The sequence below is a fragment of the Haemaphysalis longicornis genome, unplaced genomic scaffold (assembly GCF_048455015.1).
Source record: "Haemaphysalis longicornis isolate Haplotype H1 unplaced genomic scaffold, Haemaphysalis longicornis Haplotype H1 scaffold_3, whole genome shotgun sequence".
NCBI lineage: Eukaryota > Metazoa > Arthropoda > Arachnida > Ixodida > Ixodidae > Haemaphysalis > Haemaphysalis longicornis.
Genome location: NW_027526335.1, coordinates 107,780,955 through 107,798,295, shown reverse-complemented (window position 1 = coordinate 107,798,295; position 17,341 = coordinate 107,780,955). Strand labels below are relative to the sequence as shown.

The window sequence follows — 17,341 nt, the reverse complement described above, 5'->3', positions numbered from 1 at the left end:
TAATTATACGTGTCAACTCTTTTCACAGCTGAGGGGAATTGTGTACTTCTCAATATGAGTGCTTAAGTTCATAACAGAGGCGAGTAATCATCTGATAATAACAAATGCGCGTTGCACTGCTTTGAACCAGAAAAAAAAAACATTGCACCTAAGTTACTGCGTCTTAAAGAATGTCATAATATCACGAAGTCGCCCTCGGAGTCTTCGAACCTCAGCACGCGTTGTTTTCCTGTATCGTCTGCGCCTTCTTTCCATGCCTTTTGCAGCCGAAGTACTGGGGCTTCTTTGGAAGGGTAGGCGTTTCTCCCGAGCAGGCCAAAGCGATCAAGGAAGATCCCAACCTCTTTGAGCCGGTGGCAGAAACTTTGGAACCAATGATCATTCTTTACAAGCTTAACAAGGTGAGTGCGCTGTTTTGTCTATACCATTGAAATTGTAGAGTATGCGTTTGTTGCTGCATACGGTGGACAGTACACGCAGGTATTCTTTCATACTCATAAGTTTTAAACGTCGGAAGGGCGATTAGCTCAATGTGCTTATGCATTATATATACAGCGAAACCCCGGTTATATATATAGTTCCCAGTTTTACAACACGGGAGCATGTTCCCGTCACTGTAATAGAAATGGAGACAAAGATGATGATATTCAAAATTCCCCACCTGACAACACCTACGTTCATCCATTCATCCACCCATCTTACATACAATACATACGTACATACATACATACATACATACATACATACATACATACGTACATACATACGAACATACATACGTGCATACACCCGCCGTGGTGGCTAAGTGGCTAAGGCGTTGCGCTGCTGAGCACGAGGTCACGGGCTCGATTCCTGGCCGCGGCGGCCACTTTTCTGATGGAGGCGAAAAGCAAAAACGCCCGTGTGTACGAGATTTCGGCGCACATTAAAGATCCCCAGGTGGTCAAAAATTGATCCGGAGCCCTCCACTATGGCGCGTCTCATCGCCTGCGTTGCGTCTGCGCGTTAAACCCTACAATCAATCAACATACGTGCATACATACATACATACATACATGCATGCATGCATGCATGCATGCATGCATGCATACATACATACATACATACATACATACATACATACATACATACATACATACATACATACATACATGCATGCATGCATGCATGCATGCATGCATGCATGCATGCATACAAACATGCATGTATGCATACATGCATGTATGCATACATTCATACATGCATGTATACATACATACATGAATACATACATACATACATCCATACATACATACAGATACATTCATACACACACTCACGTATGTAGGCAAGTCCGTAAGCCCTTCCAGATAAGTCATCAGTGTGGACTTGTCGCATATCATTGTAAATCAAATACCTTTTTCGAGGGCAAGATAAAACGGTCCTTGTCTGTTGCTTTAGATCCACGTGATAATAATTTACTCATGGCGCGCGACTGAACCTGGTGTCCTTTTTTCTTCGCAGACATTCGGCCCGATTGTGTGTCGCACCGTTATCCTGAAGGACATTACATTCAAGATTTTTCAGGGGCACATAACTGCCCTGCTTGGCAGGAATGGCGCCGGCAAATCAACTCTTTTGAGAACGATCGTCGGTGAGTGCATGAGCGAACGGGGCGAATCGAAAGTAACATTCCATGCAAGCAGATTGACTAGCGTAACCTAACTGGCTAAAAGTGCGGAACTCCAACCTTTATATATTTATTTTATTGAACAATATTGCTAACACTAATGGAAGGGGTTTTTGCATTGTGGTAGTAAGATACGTGCCATAAGTACAATTTTTTACTATTTAACATTACAACAAATATTCTTAAGCCGCATACTACGCAGAGACTCTAGTTGTCACGTTAAGAAACACAACTTTAAGAACAGTGGTTGAAACTGTATTCATCGACGGCCAAATTTATAACGAGAATAAAAGACAACATGGGGAAGATGTAAAGAAGCAACGTCAGTCTTCTGGATGGCGTTTATTAAATTGATCAATTTTCTTTTCCAAAACTGTGTCTGCGGAAATTTTAGAACCTTAAAAATCCGTAATTGCCCAAAGCGTAAAGATGTATTCAAACACGATGGCTTGAAACATGCCCAGTGGACACTAAACATAATGTGATGTTCTATGAAGCCTGCCTAGTCCCAACTTCAATATGAAAATGTAAAAAAGCAAGCGACAAATATTTCGCTCGAAAATGTTTCTGCCTGCTCTGGCCTCGAACGGGGAACAGACGTTCGACCATAACCGTTAAAAGTCGACCCCAGCGTCTACTCTGAACCATCTCTATTTTGTGAATATTGTCACGTAGCCAAGGACGAAGCAGTTGTTTGGAAAAGAAACAACTTTATTGGAGCGAACTTGTGCTCCCCTAACAACTGAAAAGAATACAGAGGCGGCGAAGCAGTGGTCAACAAAGTGACGTACGTGCGTCGGCGAGCGTCGCAGAATCGAATGCCCCTGCGTCCGCACTGCAGGCTTTTTATCTTTTGGCGCGCGTGGTTCTCGAAACGTCGATTCGCATCGAGAACATAGTAGATCCAAGAAGGTTATTCTGGGCTGTTCACGTTAGATCGGAATGCTCTCCCTATCACAACAGATAACACATGCGGCACAGAAAGAAAGAATGGAACACGCGCTTCCCTTGGCGCAGAGATAACAAAGACCGGCGCAGCCGGCGTTAAAAGCAAAACACAAATAAACAAACCCAATGTATGGTTCGCGGCATTACCCCCCCCCCCCCCCCCCTCTAAGAGTGCATCGACCCGATGCTAACATACGCGACAGTCCGAACAAATGAAAATAAAAGTTCGTCATCGTCCGTAGAAAGGTTTTAAGCGAACCACGTGGACGACTTCAGGCCGCGTGCGTTGTCGTGATGTGCCGGAGTCACCATCGGGGATCACTTCGTAGGTAAGTTGGCCAACACGTCGTAGAATCTGGTAGGGTCCGAAATACCGTCGCAGGAGCTTCTCACTGAGTCCGCGTCGTCGGATGGGAGTCCAAACCCACACACGATCCCCTGGTTGGTACTCGGCGTCTCGGCGTCGGAGGTTGTAGCGGCCCGCATCCACCAGCTGCTGGTCCGTTATACGAACTCGAGCGAGCTGGCGGGCCTCCTCCGCACGTTGAAGATATCCGTGGACGTCGGCGTTGAGGTCGTCGTCTTCTACGTGCGGAAGCATGGCGTCGAGCATCGTAGTCGGCCTTCTACCGTAGACAAGCTCGAACGGCGTCAGCTGCGTCGTCTCCTGGATAGCCGTGTTGTACGCAAACGTGACATACGGGAGCACTTCGTCCCAAGTCTTATGTTCAACGTCAACGTACATTGACAGCATATCTGCGATTGTATTGTTCAGACGTTCTGTTAGTCCGTTCGTTTGGGGGTGGTACGCCGTCGTTCTTCGGTGATCCGTGTTGCTGTAGCGTAATACTCCTTGCATCAGCTCCGCAGTAAATGCCGTTCCACGGTCTGTGATTAGAACTTCCGGGGCTCCGTGTCGCAGCACCACTTGGCTTACAAAGAACTTCGCCACTTCTTGTGCAGTCCCCCTCGGAAGAGCGGCGGTCTCTGCGTAGCGCGTCATGTAGTCTGTCGCTACGACAATCCACTTGTTCTGTGATCGTGACGTAGGGAACGGGCCTAAAAGGTCCATTCCAATCTGTTGAAATGGTCTCGATGGGACGGCGATCGGTTGCAGAAGTCCGGCGGGTCTTGTCGGCGGCGTTTTTCGTCGCTGGCAGTCACGGCAGCTCCGGACGTAGTGGGTGACGTCAGAGGTAAGGCCGGGCCAGTAGTACCTCGCCTTGATTTTTCCAATAGTGCGGGCTGTGCCCAGATGTCCGGAAGACGGGTCGTCGTGGCACGCTTCCAAAATTTCGTCACGAAGGTCCGCGGGAATGACGAGAAGGTAATTCGCTCTTGATCCGGGGCTGAAATTCTTCACAAGGACGGAATTTCTCAGGCTGAATGCTGGTAAGCTGCGTTTGAAGGTCCTAGGAACGGCAACGTTGCATCCCTCGAGGTACTCGATTATGACGCGTAAGTCGGGGTCGGCACGCTGCTGGGCGGCTAGGTCGCTCTCCGTCACGATCCCGAAGAACGCGCTGTCTTCATCAGAGTCTTGTGGTGGTGGGTCGACGGGGGCGCGGGACAGGCAGTCGGCGTCGGAGTGTTTCCTGCCGGATTTATAAACGACTGTAACGTCGAACTCCTGCAGGCGCAAGCTCCACCGCCCAAGACGGCCAGAGGGGTCCTTCAAATTGGCGAGCCAACACAGCGCATGGTGGTCTGTTACAACCTTGAATGGCCTTCCATACAAGTATGGGCGAAATTTTGAAATCGCCCATATAATAGCCAGGCACTCTTTCTCAGAGGCAGAATAGTTTTTCTCCTCCTTCGACAGACCACGGCTGGCATAGGCGATTACCCTTTCGCAGCCGCTTTGCTTTTGGACAAGGACGGCACCCAAGCCTATATCACTGGCGTCCGTGTGCATTTCCGTTTCGGCATTTTCGTCGAAATGAGCGAGCACGGGCGGGCTTTGCAGGCGTTTTTGCAGCTCGCCGAATGCTTTTTCTTGGTCGTTTTCCCAGCTGAAAGGGGTGCTATCTTTCGTCAGGCGCGTGAGTGGCTCTGCAATTCGTGCGAAGTTTGCGACGAAGCGCCGGTAGTATGCGCACAGCCCGAGAAATCTTCGCACGCCCTTCTTGTCTTTCGGCCTTGGGAAGTTCGCAATGGCTGATGTTTTTGCCGGGTCAGGTAGGACTCCCGCGGCGTTGACGACGTGGCCCAAGAACTTGAGTTCCCCGTATGCGAAACGGCACTTTTCAGGCTTCAGCGTCAACCCCGACGTACGAATGGCCTCGAGAACAGACTCCAACCTTGCAAGGTGTTCGTCGAAAGTCCGGGCGAATACCACTACGTCGTCGAGGTATACGAGGCAGGTGTGCCATTTAAGGCCAGCTAGCACAGTGTCCATGACTCTTTGAAACGTCGCTGGTGCTGTGCACAGCCCAAACGGCATCACCTTGAACTCGTATAGGCCGTCTGGGGTTATAAATGCAGTCTTCTCTCGGTCTCTCTCGTCCACTTCAATTTGCCAGTAGCCGGTCTTCAGGTCCATCGATGAGAAGTACTTCGCGTGGCAGAGGTGGTCGAGGGCGTCGTCGATTCGGGGGAGGGGGTACACGTCCTTTTTCGTGATTTTGTTCAGTCGCCGGTAGTCAACGCAAAACCTTAATGTGCCGTCTTTTTTCTTTACGAGTACGACGGGCGCAGCCCAGGGGCTTTTCGATGGCTGTATAATGTCGTCGCTGAGCATGTCGTCGACTTGAGTCCGGATGGCTTCCCGTTCGTGTGAAGACAGGCGGTACGGTGACTGTCGGGTAGGTCGGGCTCCGTCTTCGATTATTATTCGGTGCTTCGCTAGAAGGGTCTGACGTAGTTTTGCGCTCGACGAAAAACATTCGCTATAGCGACGCAGCAAAGCCAATAATGTTTTCCGTTGTTCTTGCGGTAGCGCCGGATTCACGTCGAATGGCTGCGGGAGCTTCAAGGTTTCTACGGGTGTGCGTTCAAAGTCGGCGACCGCGATCACATCACTTGCTTCTTGCGTTTCTTCGAGGAACGCAATTGCAGCTCCCTTGTTTAAATGCTGGTACTCTTCGGTGAAATTAGTGACCAAAACGTGAGATTGGCGTTGCTTAAAGTGCGCAATGCCTCTGGCGACGGAGACACCGCGGTCGAGAAGCAACCTTCGATCACTCTCTACGATAGCGTCGATGTCAGAAGCAGCATCCTCACAGTAGACGGCGATCATCAAGCTTGCGCGGGGTGGCAGGGTGATGTGATCGTCGGCGATCCTGACAGCAGCAAGGTGATCGGGGTTCGGCTGCGGCGTCGTGGAGTGATCGGAGGAAAATGTTATCGACTTGGTCTGCAGGTCAATTATTGCGCCGTTGTCCGTCAAAAAGTCCATTCCGAGAATCACGTCGCGGGAGCAGTTAGGCAGAACGACGAACGCCGCAGGGTACGTTGTGCCGTCTATGGTGACGCGCGATGTGCACGTTCCACTTGGCGTCACGAGGTGGCCTCCTGCTGTGCGTATGTGCGGACCGTCCCATCTGGTCATAACTTTCTTCAGCTTAGACGCAAATGGTCCACTCATTACGGAGTAGTCGGCTCCCGTGTCTACGAGGGCGACTACATCAAAACCGTCGATGGACACTTTGACGTCGGATGCCGCCTTCCTCGAGTTCCGGGTGCGTCGGGGCGTCGCATCTCGGCTTGTGCGTGTTGACGGTCGGGCACTGTGCGTCGTCGTTGTCCACGTCTTCTCAGCGGACGTCTCGGTCAGGTCGGGTAAGCGTCGCGGCGTATAGCTGTCGTCGTGTTCGGGAGTCTCGTCAGGGTTAGGTCGGGTCGTCGGGATGAGGGCATGTCGTGAATCACTGTCTTCGGCGAGTCCTTGCGTCGTTGGAGGGTTTCCGGTTTTTCGCCATAGAGCAACTTCACCTCCAGAAGTTGCTGCTTTTAGTTTCCCCCGCGTGGGCTGGGGGACCTTCCACGGGCGAAGTCAGCGTTGCTACGGCGGTTCGGCGATTGGTATGGGTAGGGCGACGGCGAACGGTTGAAACGCCCTGGACCACGGCTGGTTTCAGATAGATACTCGTCGATCTCACGTGGTCGTTGGCCAGGGAGAGGGCGAGGTGCGTCGACGGAGAAACCACGCAGTCCGAGTCTCTTGTATGGGCAGCGACGGTAAATGTGGTCGGCCTCTCCGCAGTGGTAGCACAGAGGACGGTTATCGGGAGTTCGCCATACGTCCGTCTTCCTCGGCGTCTGGTTTCGGGCTACCGGGGGTCGGGCGGGTGACAGTGGGCGGCGGTACGGCGGGGCCTCTTGACGGCGTGTTGGAGCAGGGCGGGGTCGACGAACAGCCGCGGAGTATGTCATAGCTTGTGGCTCTCGGGGTACGTCAAATGGCGTAGAAGTTCCCAACGCTTGTTGCACTTCTTCTCTAATGACGTCGGTGAGAGAAGCGACTTGGGGCTGCGGCGGCGTTGGGAGAAGTTTCCGCAGCTCCTCTCTCACTATTGCGCGGATAGTCTCGCGTAGGCTGTCGGCCGGGATCCGCGTGCTGCCAAAGTCGTTCGCATTGGCCGCGCCAACAAAGTTGCGGTCATACTGTTTAGCACGCATTTCGAGGGCTTTCTCAATGGTGCTGGCTTCGGTCACGAATTCGGCGACGGTTTTGGGCGGATTTCGGACAAGTCCAGCAAACAGTTCCTCCTTCACTCCGCGCATTAAGAAGCGCAACTTCTTTTCTTCCGTCATTTCGGGGTCCGCGCGGCGAAATAGCTGCTTCATCTCCTCAACGAAGATCACGACACCTTCGTTGGGGTGTTGCGTGCGCGTTTCCAACAAAAGGGCGGCTCTTTCTTTCCGCACGACGGTAGTGAAGGTCTTAGTGAACTCGCTTTTGAACTGAGCCCAGTTTGTCAAGGAGCTCTCGTGGTTCTCGAACCAAGTGCGAGCCGAATCTTCCAAGTAAAAGAAAACGTGCCGGAACGTTTCTGCGTCGTCCCACCTGTTGAATTTCCGGACGCGCTCCAGTTTCTCCAACCATTCTTCTGGGTCTTCTGCGGGGGCTCCTCGGAATGATGGCGGTTCCCGTGGCTGCTGCAGAACGACAGGAGGATTGGCTTGGTTGAGCATGGTGCTGGTTGCGACGTTTTTCTTCTTCGTCTTCTCCGGTAGTAGACCGAACTCGGGTGGTAAATCTTGCACGCGGAGGCTGGCTCTTGTTGGACTGGCTTGGCGGCTTCCAGAGGTTGTAGTGGGCATGAAGGGTGCGTACCCAGCACCTCTACCAGATGTCACGTAGCCAAGGACGAAGCAGTTGTTTGGAAAAGAAACAACTTTATTGGAGCGAACTTGTGCTCCCCTAACAACTGAAAAGAATACAGAGGCGGCGAAGCAGTGGTCAACAAAGTGACGTACGTGCGTCGGCGAGCGTCGCAGAATCGAATGCCCCGGCGTCCGCACTGCAGGCTTTTTATCTTTTGGCGCGCGTGGTTCTCGAAACGTCGATTCGCATCGAGAACATAGTAGATCCAAGAAGGTTATTCTGGGCTGTTCAAGTTAGATCGGAATGCTCTCCCTATCACAACAGATAACACATGCGGCACAGAAAGAAAGAATGGAACACGCGCTTCCCTTGGCGCAGAGATAACAAAGACCGGCGCAGCCGGCGTTAAAAGCAAAACACAAATAAACAAACCCAATGTATGGTTCGCGGCAATATTAAAGCAAGTGCACGGATCCCCTCTAATACTCGCATTATTCAGAAATAGTAACTATAATGGGTTTTCTATGCCGAATGCTCAGGGTTACCTGTACTAGAGAGTAATGACTTTTAAAATGGCTGAGTTTAGATATTGCTTTCTGGGATCTGGGATCAGTATGCTTGCCCCGAAGAAGGTTTCAGATTTGAGAAAACCACTCTATTGAACTCTTTGACGCGCGATAATACATTACTATTGGTTGCGCAATAAAAAAAGGAGATAGTTCATTACAAAGTAGCATATTATTGTATAATTTACGGACGTCTGCGAGACCCTGCACAAACGCGTGATTTTATCTAGTTCAGAGCATAGCTCTTGGTGGTCACTGGGTGTGTTGAATGTGGAGTGTCGTAAACAGCCATGTGCGTACAGCCTGATTTTTAAGCCGCATTGGTATACACCATAAGTAATAAAAACGAGGAACAGCAACCGACCGGGCACTGAACCCTGTGGTACACCCCGTACTCCATTCCAAACTTCAGTGTCAATACCACTGTATAGCATATATTGCTATCGATGTGTGGGAAAAGAAATAATGAAATTACACAGCTGTGGATTTTTCACAACATCTATAAGCTGAATGAGCAACTATGGGTGATATATTTTCTCAAATTCCTTAGTTAGACGTAGTAAAGTGCTTTCACTTAAGATTGTTTGTTCATGGCTCTAGTGGGCCAGCCCAAATCGCATACAATGCCGGTAAGTATGTAGCGCACGCAGAAGAATAATAAAAAAAAACGCAAGAAAATAATTGATTGGTGATTGACTGTAGGGTTTAACGCGCCGACGCAACGCAGGCGATGAGGCGCGCCGTAGTGGAGGGCTCCGGATTAATTGTGACCACCTGGGGATCTTCATCGTGCGCCGAAATCTAGTGCACACGGGCGTTTTTGCTTTTCGCCCCCATCAGAAAAGCGACCGCCGCGGCCTGGAATCGAACCCGCGACCTCGTGCTCAGCAGCGCAACGCCTTAGCCACTGAGCCACCGCGGCGGGTCACAAGAAAATAAGCATGGGAGTATCCTTACAGAACCTTCAATAAAATATGACCCTTTTTAAAGTATTTTTGGGGTTGATGTGTCCCATTGTTGGTCCATCACAACTATTACCCCCTCCCACATAATCAGGAAGTGGCCATGTGTCGAATTGCCCTCGATTGGCCAATACTTGTGTCAGCAGACGTGATAGCCTTTGATGCATACCACTTTGATGCGTTCTTTGATGCGCCTTCCATGAGTATCACTCATAGCTGAAGTTGTGCTGAATAACCAATTTGGGCACCAATTTGCAACGTAAGATAGGCGCTTACACATTTATTCACCACCGCCGATGGTCTCGACTAAATCGTTGACTCCTGCGGTCACCAACATTTCATACTTAAATGAAACAGATTGTAATTATCATTTAAATAAAAAAATTGGCGAATCTCACTGACTGGTGGGAATAAACGTGAAGCGAAGCTTCAATTGCATGTCGTTTCCTATTGGTTCCTCGCAAATGGATACTCCAAGTATTTCTAGCCGACAAACGACAAGCGCTGCTCTCACAAGGCTACGAGACGTTGTCGCTTGTGGTAGTAATGGTCACCACGCTAGTGGTCTCCACCTACCATTGGTCGCATACCTCGCGAGCACTCTGTTAGACAACAGGTCGAAGCACTGTGTCCAATTTTCCGTCGGGGGGAGATTGAAGAAAGGTCAGTAGTGCTTCTGTCGGTGCCGCAAAACTACATAAGATGCCTGCTTGACCTTAGCTGAGTTTTAGGGACAGGGAAACGCGACTACGCAGTCTTTGTATTTGTACCCGGAATTATAATATTCGCCTAAACTTCAACCATGATCTCGTGTAGATACGCAATAAGTTCATAAGCAAGGACATGTCCCTTTCCTCAACGCTCCAGAACGAGGACCGAGGCTGGCCTTATAATCCACACCTTATAATCCACGCCAAATAATCCCACCATATAATCCTATTTCAACTGTTTTTCCGATGGAGGTGACAAGCGAAGACGCCCGTGGGTTCAAGATTTCGGCGCACGTTAAAGATCCCCAGGTGGTCAAAATTAATCCGGAGCCCTTCACTACGGCGCCCTCCATCGCCTGATTAGCGACGGCCCGTCAAACCTTAGCATCACTCAATAGCACTATGTCAATGGAACCTGCAGCGCGCACACCACACGAACGCACACACGCACACACATGTTGTTCTGGGCTAAGGTGATCGCTGTTACAGGCAAGGCGGCCTTCTGTCGCAACGCAGGTTCCATTAAGCCGGATAACGGCACGTGCTTCGTCAACGGCATGGACGTGCGCAAGAAAAAGAAAGTCGTCCGGGACTCCATCGGTTACTGTCCGCAACACTTCGCCCTCTACCGCGAGATGACCGTCGAGGAGAACCTTTGGCTTTTCGGCAGGGTGAGAAAAGCGTAGTTTGGCTTCTGCTTTTATGCGGAGCGCCATGGGTTACTGTGCGTAGCACTTCGCTCTCTACCGCGAGATGACGATCTAGGAGGACCTTTGGCTATTATGGCGGGTGAGGAGCCTATAGCCCGGCTTCTGCTTTTATGCGGAGCTCCATGGGGGACTGTGCGCAGGACTTCGCCCTTTACCGCGACATGATCGTCGAGGAAAACCTATGGCTTTTCGCCAATGTGAGGAACGCATGGCTTGGCTTCTGTTACCGTTTTTTTTTTTTACACGTCTGGTGTGCCTTCGCGTGTCCTACTCTGGTAACTCTGTTATTTATCTTTTCAGCAACACTCCCGGCTTTCACAAACGCTCCATCCTGTAGCTTGTGTGGATTAAAAAATTGGCCGCTTATGTGCTTCTTTCGTTGCGAATGTCGACAAGATACCGTAGTCTTTGCCGACATTTGCCAAGTAAATGCCCCCTCTCGCTTTCCTGCTCACCTCTCATGTTGTTCCTTTTGCTTCGCGCTCCTCTCAAACTAGACACGCTAGAAGTTTGCTCAAGTCAATTTAAATTTCCACTGCTCCAGGCCAGGTGCCTCGATGCCAGCGGTGCCGTACGGCGGAGACGCGCGGGAATCGAGGCGCTCTACTTCAACATTTATAGAACCGCGTTGCCCTAGTCCACGCGAGTTTCAAGCAGAACGTGGAACCTATCTAGTGGAACCTTTCGTAACTGTTGCCGCTTGATTTCTCAAAACGCAGCCATAGTGGCGCGGGCGACAGCAGGCGACCGTGGGATTTTTTTATGCAGTGGATGTAGTATTTTATTTCGCAAAAATTGGGCATCTATGAATTTTTTTATAAAGGGACACTGTAAATATTCCTTGTGTATTAATTTTGTCTTATATTTGTGTAATGTCTGGTTCATGTTCCACAATGTTGACAAGTATGAACATAAAAACCGGACTTAGAAGTTTAGATTTGGCTGTGAGTATATAAGACTATTGCGCAGACTTCGTTTCCCTTCGGCCGGATGGCTGAATCGAGACAGACAGACAGACAGACAGACAGACAGACAGACAGACAGACAGACAGACAGACAGACACACAGACAGACAGACAGACAGACAGACAGACAGACAGACAGACAGACAGACAGACAGACAGACAGACAGACAGACCAAAATTTATCGGTTTAAGTAGCCCAAGAAAGACTATCGTCTTTAAAAAAACAATGCGTTACCTACTCCCTTCTGCCACAGATCCGTGGGCTGAGCGACATCCAGACAGCGGACTCGCTGCAGCTCATCGTGATGTCCTTCCAGATGCAAGATTACAGGGATGCGCTGGTCAAGCGGCTCACTACCGGCCAGAAGCGAAAGCTGCAGCTTGGCATCGCCCTGATCGGAGATCCCCAGGTAAAGCGCTGCTTTGCGGCTGTACTCGTGCGGTCTTACGCAATGCGTTTAAATAAAAGTTAGAAGGGCTTTGTTAATTAAAAAGCACTGCCCTAAGTTAACATGCACGAAGGGCAGTGAGACAGAAGATGCACGCACAAGAAACAACGCACACAAAAGCGAGTTGCCGTTTCGTATGCGTGCATGTCGTGTCTCACTGTCCTTCGCTGATTTTAGCTTCGCGCAGAGTTTCCTTAATTAAAAAGGTACCAACTGACCCACAAGAAAGCTCTTGTTAAAAGGGCCATGAACCTGGAGGTGAACGAAAAATAGTTCGAATAAAAGAGCAGTCCGAAAAATCCGCCAGTCGCTAAAACGAACTTTCTTGTAAATAGTACCGAATTAGTCACAAATAGTTCAGGACAAACCTGATGATGATGTTGCATGTAAGTCAGCGTCACCTGGTGTTTAAAAATTCTGGTGCCCAAAAAAACTGGCTACGTATGACCCGTTTCCGGCTTTCGAAATTGCTTTCGTCGCAGACTTGCAAAATTACGGACTTCAAGATGAAAGTATGTTACCCCAGCGGGAGTCAAGCGAATTCCCATGCAATGCGAAGCTAGTAAAAATGGCGTGGTCCTGGAGTCACACCATGGCTCTGTCGCGGAAACGTTTGTCCAGAAAATCGAACTTATGGCCTCATTTTCTCCGATGTATCCATTGTTCATATACATTGCTCTATGGAAGCAGCTGGCGGTTCCTCGGGAAAGTCCGGAATATCCAACAAGACCGAATTTTTGAAGTTTCTTCCACAAGTTTAATCCGAATCTTCATACATGTAATATAGACATTGTCTAGAGAAAACGACAGTGAAGTGCAGCGTATAGCGCTGGGAGGCCACGCTCCGACGCGGAGAAGGTTGTGAGTGCGCGTAGCCTGCGCGGATTGTAAATATTGTGAATGCACTGTGCACATCTTCTATGGCTGGCTCGTGTCCTGCCCCCGCGTAACAATACTACATAAAACAAATGAAGCAGCCGCGACACCCCAGCCACTCGCCGCGGTGGCTCAGTGGCTAAGGCGTTCTGCTGCTGTGCACGAGGTCGCGGGTTCGATTCCCGGCGGCGGCGGCCGCTTTTCTGATGGAGGCGAAAAGCAAACACGCCCGTGTGTTCGAGATTTCGGCGCACGTTAAAGATCCCCAGGTGGTCAAAATTAATCCGCAGCCCTCCACTACGGCGCGCCTCATCGCCTGCGTTGCGTCGGCGCGTTAAACCCTACAATCAGTAAATCAGCGACACCCCATCCTTGTTTCTGGCGTAGTCTGACGGCACAATTTCGTGACGACACAATTTCGGGATGACATAGTTTCGTGACGACACAATTTTGTGACGACAGAATTTTGCGACGTCGCGTGACGACACAAGTCTGTGATGACACAATCTTGCACACAATCTTGTGTGCAAAATTGGCGGCCGCCGACCAAAGTCACCGCCAAGAAACATTACTGAGCGATTGTAGCAATGCCTTTACTTCCTTCCCAGTCTAAAAGCAATACCGCAAAAACCTTACAAGAATTCCTGTCGTACGACAAAAAAACTTTGTTGGTGACACCGGAAGTCCTGTTGTTACGACAAAGCCTCGGTCTTTTTCTTTGCTGTTGTTACGACAGACGTTTCGGTGGTAACGACAAAGTCAATTTTCTCAACGATAAACATTCCTGTAGTCACAACAAAACTGCCATTTACGCCACTCTTCACAATGGGCAATAACATTCAAACCATGTTCAACCGCTGAAGGAACATCAGGATCACAAGACAGTAATTCGGCACGACGGAAAATCAAAATGAGAACAGGAATACGACACGCGACAGAGCATCATAATCCCGACACAAGACGACAGTACGACAAGCGAAAATACGACAAAACTACAGAAATGTTTCTTGTCGTCATTTGCGACTGGGTTTTCTCTTTGTATAATTTGAACACGGAGATGCAGTTAACACACTGATCACTTCGCTTTTAGAGCTTGTCTCTATTGCGTTGCTGCTGCCAATACTGCTTTACCGTAGCGTGAAATTGTACATTTTTTTTCTATATTTCTAGCGTTTTTTTAGGTTAAAAACACCTTTCTGGGCTGGCATAGAGTTGAGTCTCCGAAAGCTTGTTTTTCTAAAAATTGAACATGGCTAAGATGATCGGGGTCGCGTTGACGCATGGGGAGATAGCGTCACAAATTAGCGGGCAGACAAGAAACTTGTGCAGCAATCATTATCGTTCAGGTTAGGAACGGAAATCGCGATTTGGCCGGTGATGTTGTGCGCACGCTGAAGATCAGGTAAGGGACACAGACATGGAACATAATAAATGCGGATGTATGAGAAGGGAAGCCAAAGAGCGCGCAAGGTAATTTTGTTGGGGCATGAGGTGAAAAATCCTGACACGACGAACGTATTCCGCGAATATGAGACAGGTCTTTTTCTTCTGCGCTATAATGTACCTCATGATGATGATGATGATGACGACGACGACGGTGATCTGATAGGCAAGCCGCCGTACTGGTGCCTAAATAGAGACGGGCATTGGGCCCCATCGAGCTTGTATGGTGGCATAAGCCAAACGCATGTCCTAAGCTATTGATGGCATGTCCTAAGCTAAGATGGCTAAGCTGTCAATTTTTTCGCTTGGCAACACTGGAAACAGCCACGGACATGGCCAAAACGCTACGATCATGGTGCGGCTTGTGCCAGTGCGCCCGCACGCCGCAGAAAAAAAACAACACCGGGTGCGTGTTCTGCCCCCTTTTAACCCGATTCTCAACGGTGGTGTCAATTGAAATGTTATTAATCGCACTCACATTGGAGTCGAGGCTTTACTTAGCGTTCGGTGGGGTCGAGTTTGGAACGTCCAACGCACATCATGTGCTTAGCACGGACTAGTACCGCCATCCCGCGGAGACCGACGTAACCAGTGACGGCGCACCACGGCCTCCGCGATCGGCGTCCGGCGGCGCCGCCGGACGCCGATCACGGAGGCCGTGGGCCCACCCACATGGTTGCTGCATGCATGCCTTGCCAGTGAATACAACCTATACGCCGGTGGTGCAGGCTCCGTGGTGCAGGCATTGTGCCAACGTATTTCGGACTAACACAGGCTACTTTTTTAGCCCGATAAGACGACACAGTGTCTAAGCTTTGGAAAAACACAATGCAAGAACGTACACAACTGAATGCTAGACATTAATACTTTCCGTAACCATGGATTCCGATGTGAAATTTCAACAGCTCCTGCTTTTCTTAAAATTTGTCGCATGCCAACGCCAGGCAACATCTTTCGGCGTTTGTTGAAGAAGGCAGAAATATCACTATTACATTTGACCTTGCAATTATTAATTACATTATTCTCACGATGATCATCCACCTCATGACGGGGTTTAATGGTGTGGGTGCTTCATGAAACGTTTTGACAGCTGTTCAATTTTGATATACACTTACAGAAGTTACAACGAGGTGTCGAAATTTCTCGACGACCAAATGGGCGTATCATTTTTGGCGTTGCCCCAAAACCTCTCCGCGAAGCGTAAATGCGGGACAATAGATTTAAACTCACAATATTGCGTGCAACACCAAAGACCTAACAAAAAGGACACGCTGGTGAAATTAATGCATGGGTTCTGAAATCTATGAGAAAACTGACTCGTGAGCAGGAAAAATGGCCGGATCACCTTATTCAATCAAGCATACGCTCTAAATTAAAAACACCAAGGGAGAATAAATGTTCTTTTTTGTTTTTTGTACTTTGCGCATTTTAGATAACAGGCTACGCAGGACGGAGAACGCTCTGCAGTAAAAATTATGACACGTAGAGGCCACGTATCCCCTGGTTGTCAAAATTAATCCGGCGCCTTCCACTAGCGCATGTTTTATAGTCCAGGTGCTCCTTCGGCGCGTACGTCAGCCGACGACAAAATTGGGAATTTTTTGTTTACTTTGTGCTGGTTGCGTCCGCTTTCTTTTCTGAAATCAACTATTTCAAAATTAGGCCCGCCCTTCTTGAAATTATTTCGGCTTGACCATGCTGTAGAGGCAGCGCGTATACCACTCACTGGAAGTTATTAGTCAGGAAGGCTTTCGCCCAGAGCACGCGTGCTAAGGGATCACCCCTTGATTAAATTAAGATTCCTGCATTAATCCCACGCTGTAGGATCGTTCATTTAACACCTCATGCGGTCCATTTACACCGATAAAGTGTCGTGTAACGTGTTACAGGAGGACGCGGTCGGATGAATTTCTCGTGAAATCACCAATGAATGCTTCCGCACCAAAATTAATGCCATGGCTGCACCAGTGAAACCTTTTCTTTTTTCACGAAATGTTTGATTTTAGAAGCGAAAGGTGCACCTTACTACACCGTACCCCGAATAATTGGAGAAAGTTAGAGTGAATGATAGCTGCGATATTTTTACGCGCAAAGAGTTCTGCATGACGTTTATGAATGCACTTGCTGTTCAAAAAAAGGCATCCTGTTTTCCTAAAAATCTGTAGCGTAATCATTTTGCAGATATAGCTTACGGTGCTGCGGGTAGAAGCCCCATGAGATCTTCCCTGCTCAGTTATGACCACTTCTGTGCGACAGAGAATATGTGCCGCATATTTCCAATTTATTACACCCACGGATTTTACAAATACCACGGTAATAAAGGGCATAATGCGGCGTGTAACGCAGAGCCCATTCCCCTAGTTTGCATCGGATCATTACGCTCCCTTAGTAGCGCTTACTGCTGCCGTGTATCTGCCCGAATATAGTTACGTGGCCGCAGGACACAGGAAATGAACCATGGAAGGTGCGAGCAATGTATTTACACCATATACACGATGTCGGCCATGATGTAGCCAGTGCAGCCGGGTCTTCTTCTTCTCCTTCGGAGGTTGGGCCCATAGCTGTTTTCTTCTGCTTCCCGGGACACATCCCCCTCGTCGAGAGCGACCGTACCGGTTGAGGCCGTCGTAGCAAATGTACAGATGCGGTGACGATGCGCGATAAGAGGAAAAACGGAGTGCTCACCGCCATGGATGAGGATGATGGTCGTGGTGAGCACTGGCCCCGAAACACAAATGTGCGCCGACGTAGTGAAGTAACGTCCAAAGTCCTCG

The 17,341-nt window shown here is 49.3% G+C and overlaps 1 protein-coding gene across 4 annotated transcripts in view; it reads left to right on the top strand.

The window, feature by feature from the left end:
• LOC144174997 (phospholipid-transporting ATPase ABCA3-like) overlaps positions 1 to 17,341 on the top strand; it is a 107,505-nt gene that overhangs the window by 14,666 nt on the left and 75,498 nt on the right. For all 4 annotated transcript variants that reach the window (XM_077704006.1, XM_077704007.1, XM_077704004.1 and 1 more), the window contains 4 exons: positions 267 to 401; positions 1,504 to 1,633; positions 10,641 to 10,795; positions 12,054 to 12,209. In XM_077704006.1, the coding sequence (XP_077560132.1) occupies positions 267 to 401; positions 1,504 to 1,633; positions 10,641 to 10,795; positions 12,054 to 12,209 (576 nt within the window). The remainder of the gene's footprint in view (positions 1 to 266; positions 402 to 1,503; positions 1,634 to 10,640; positions 10,796 to 12,053; positions 12,210 to 17,341) is intronic.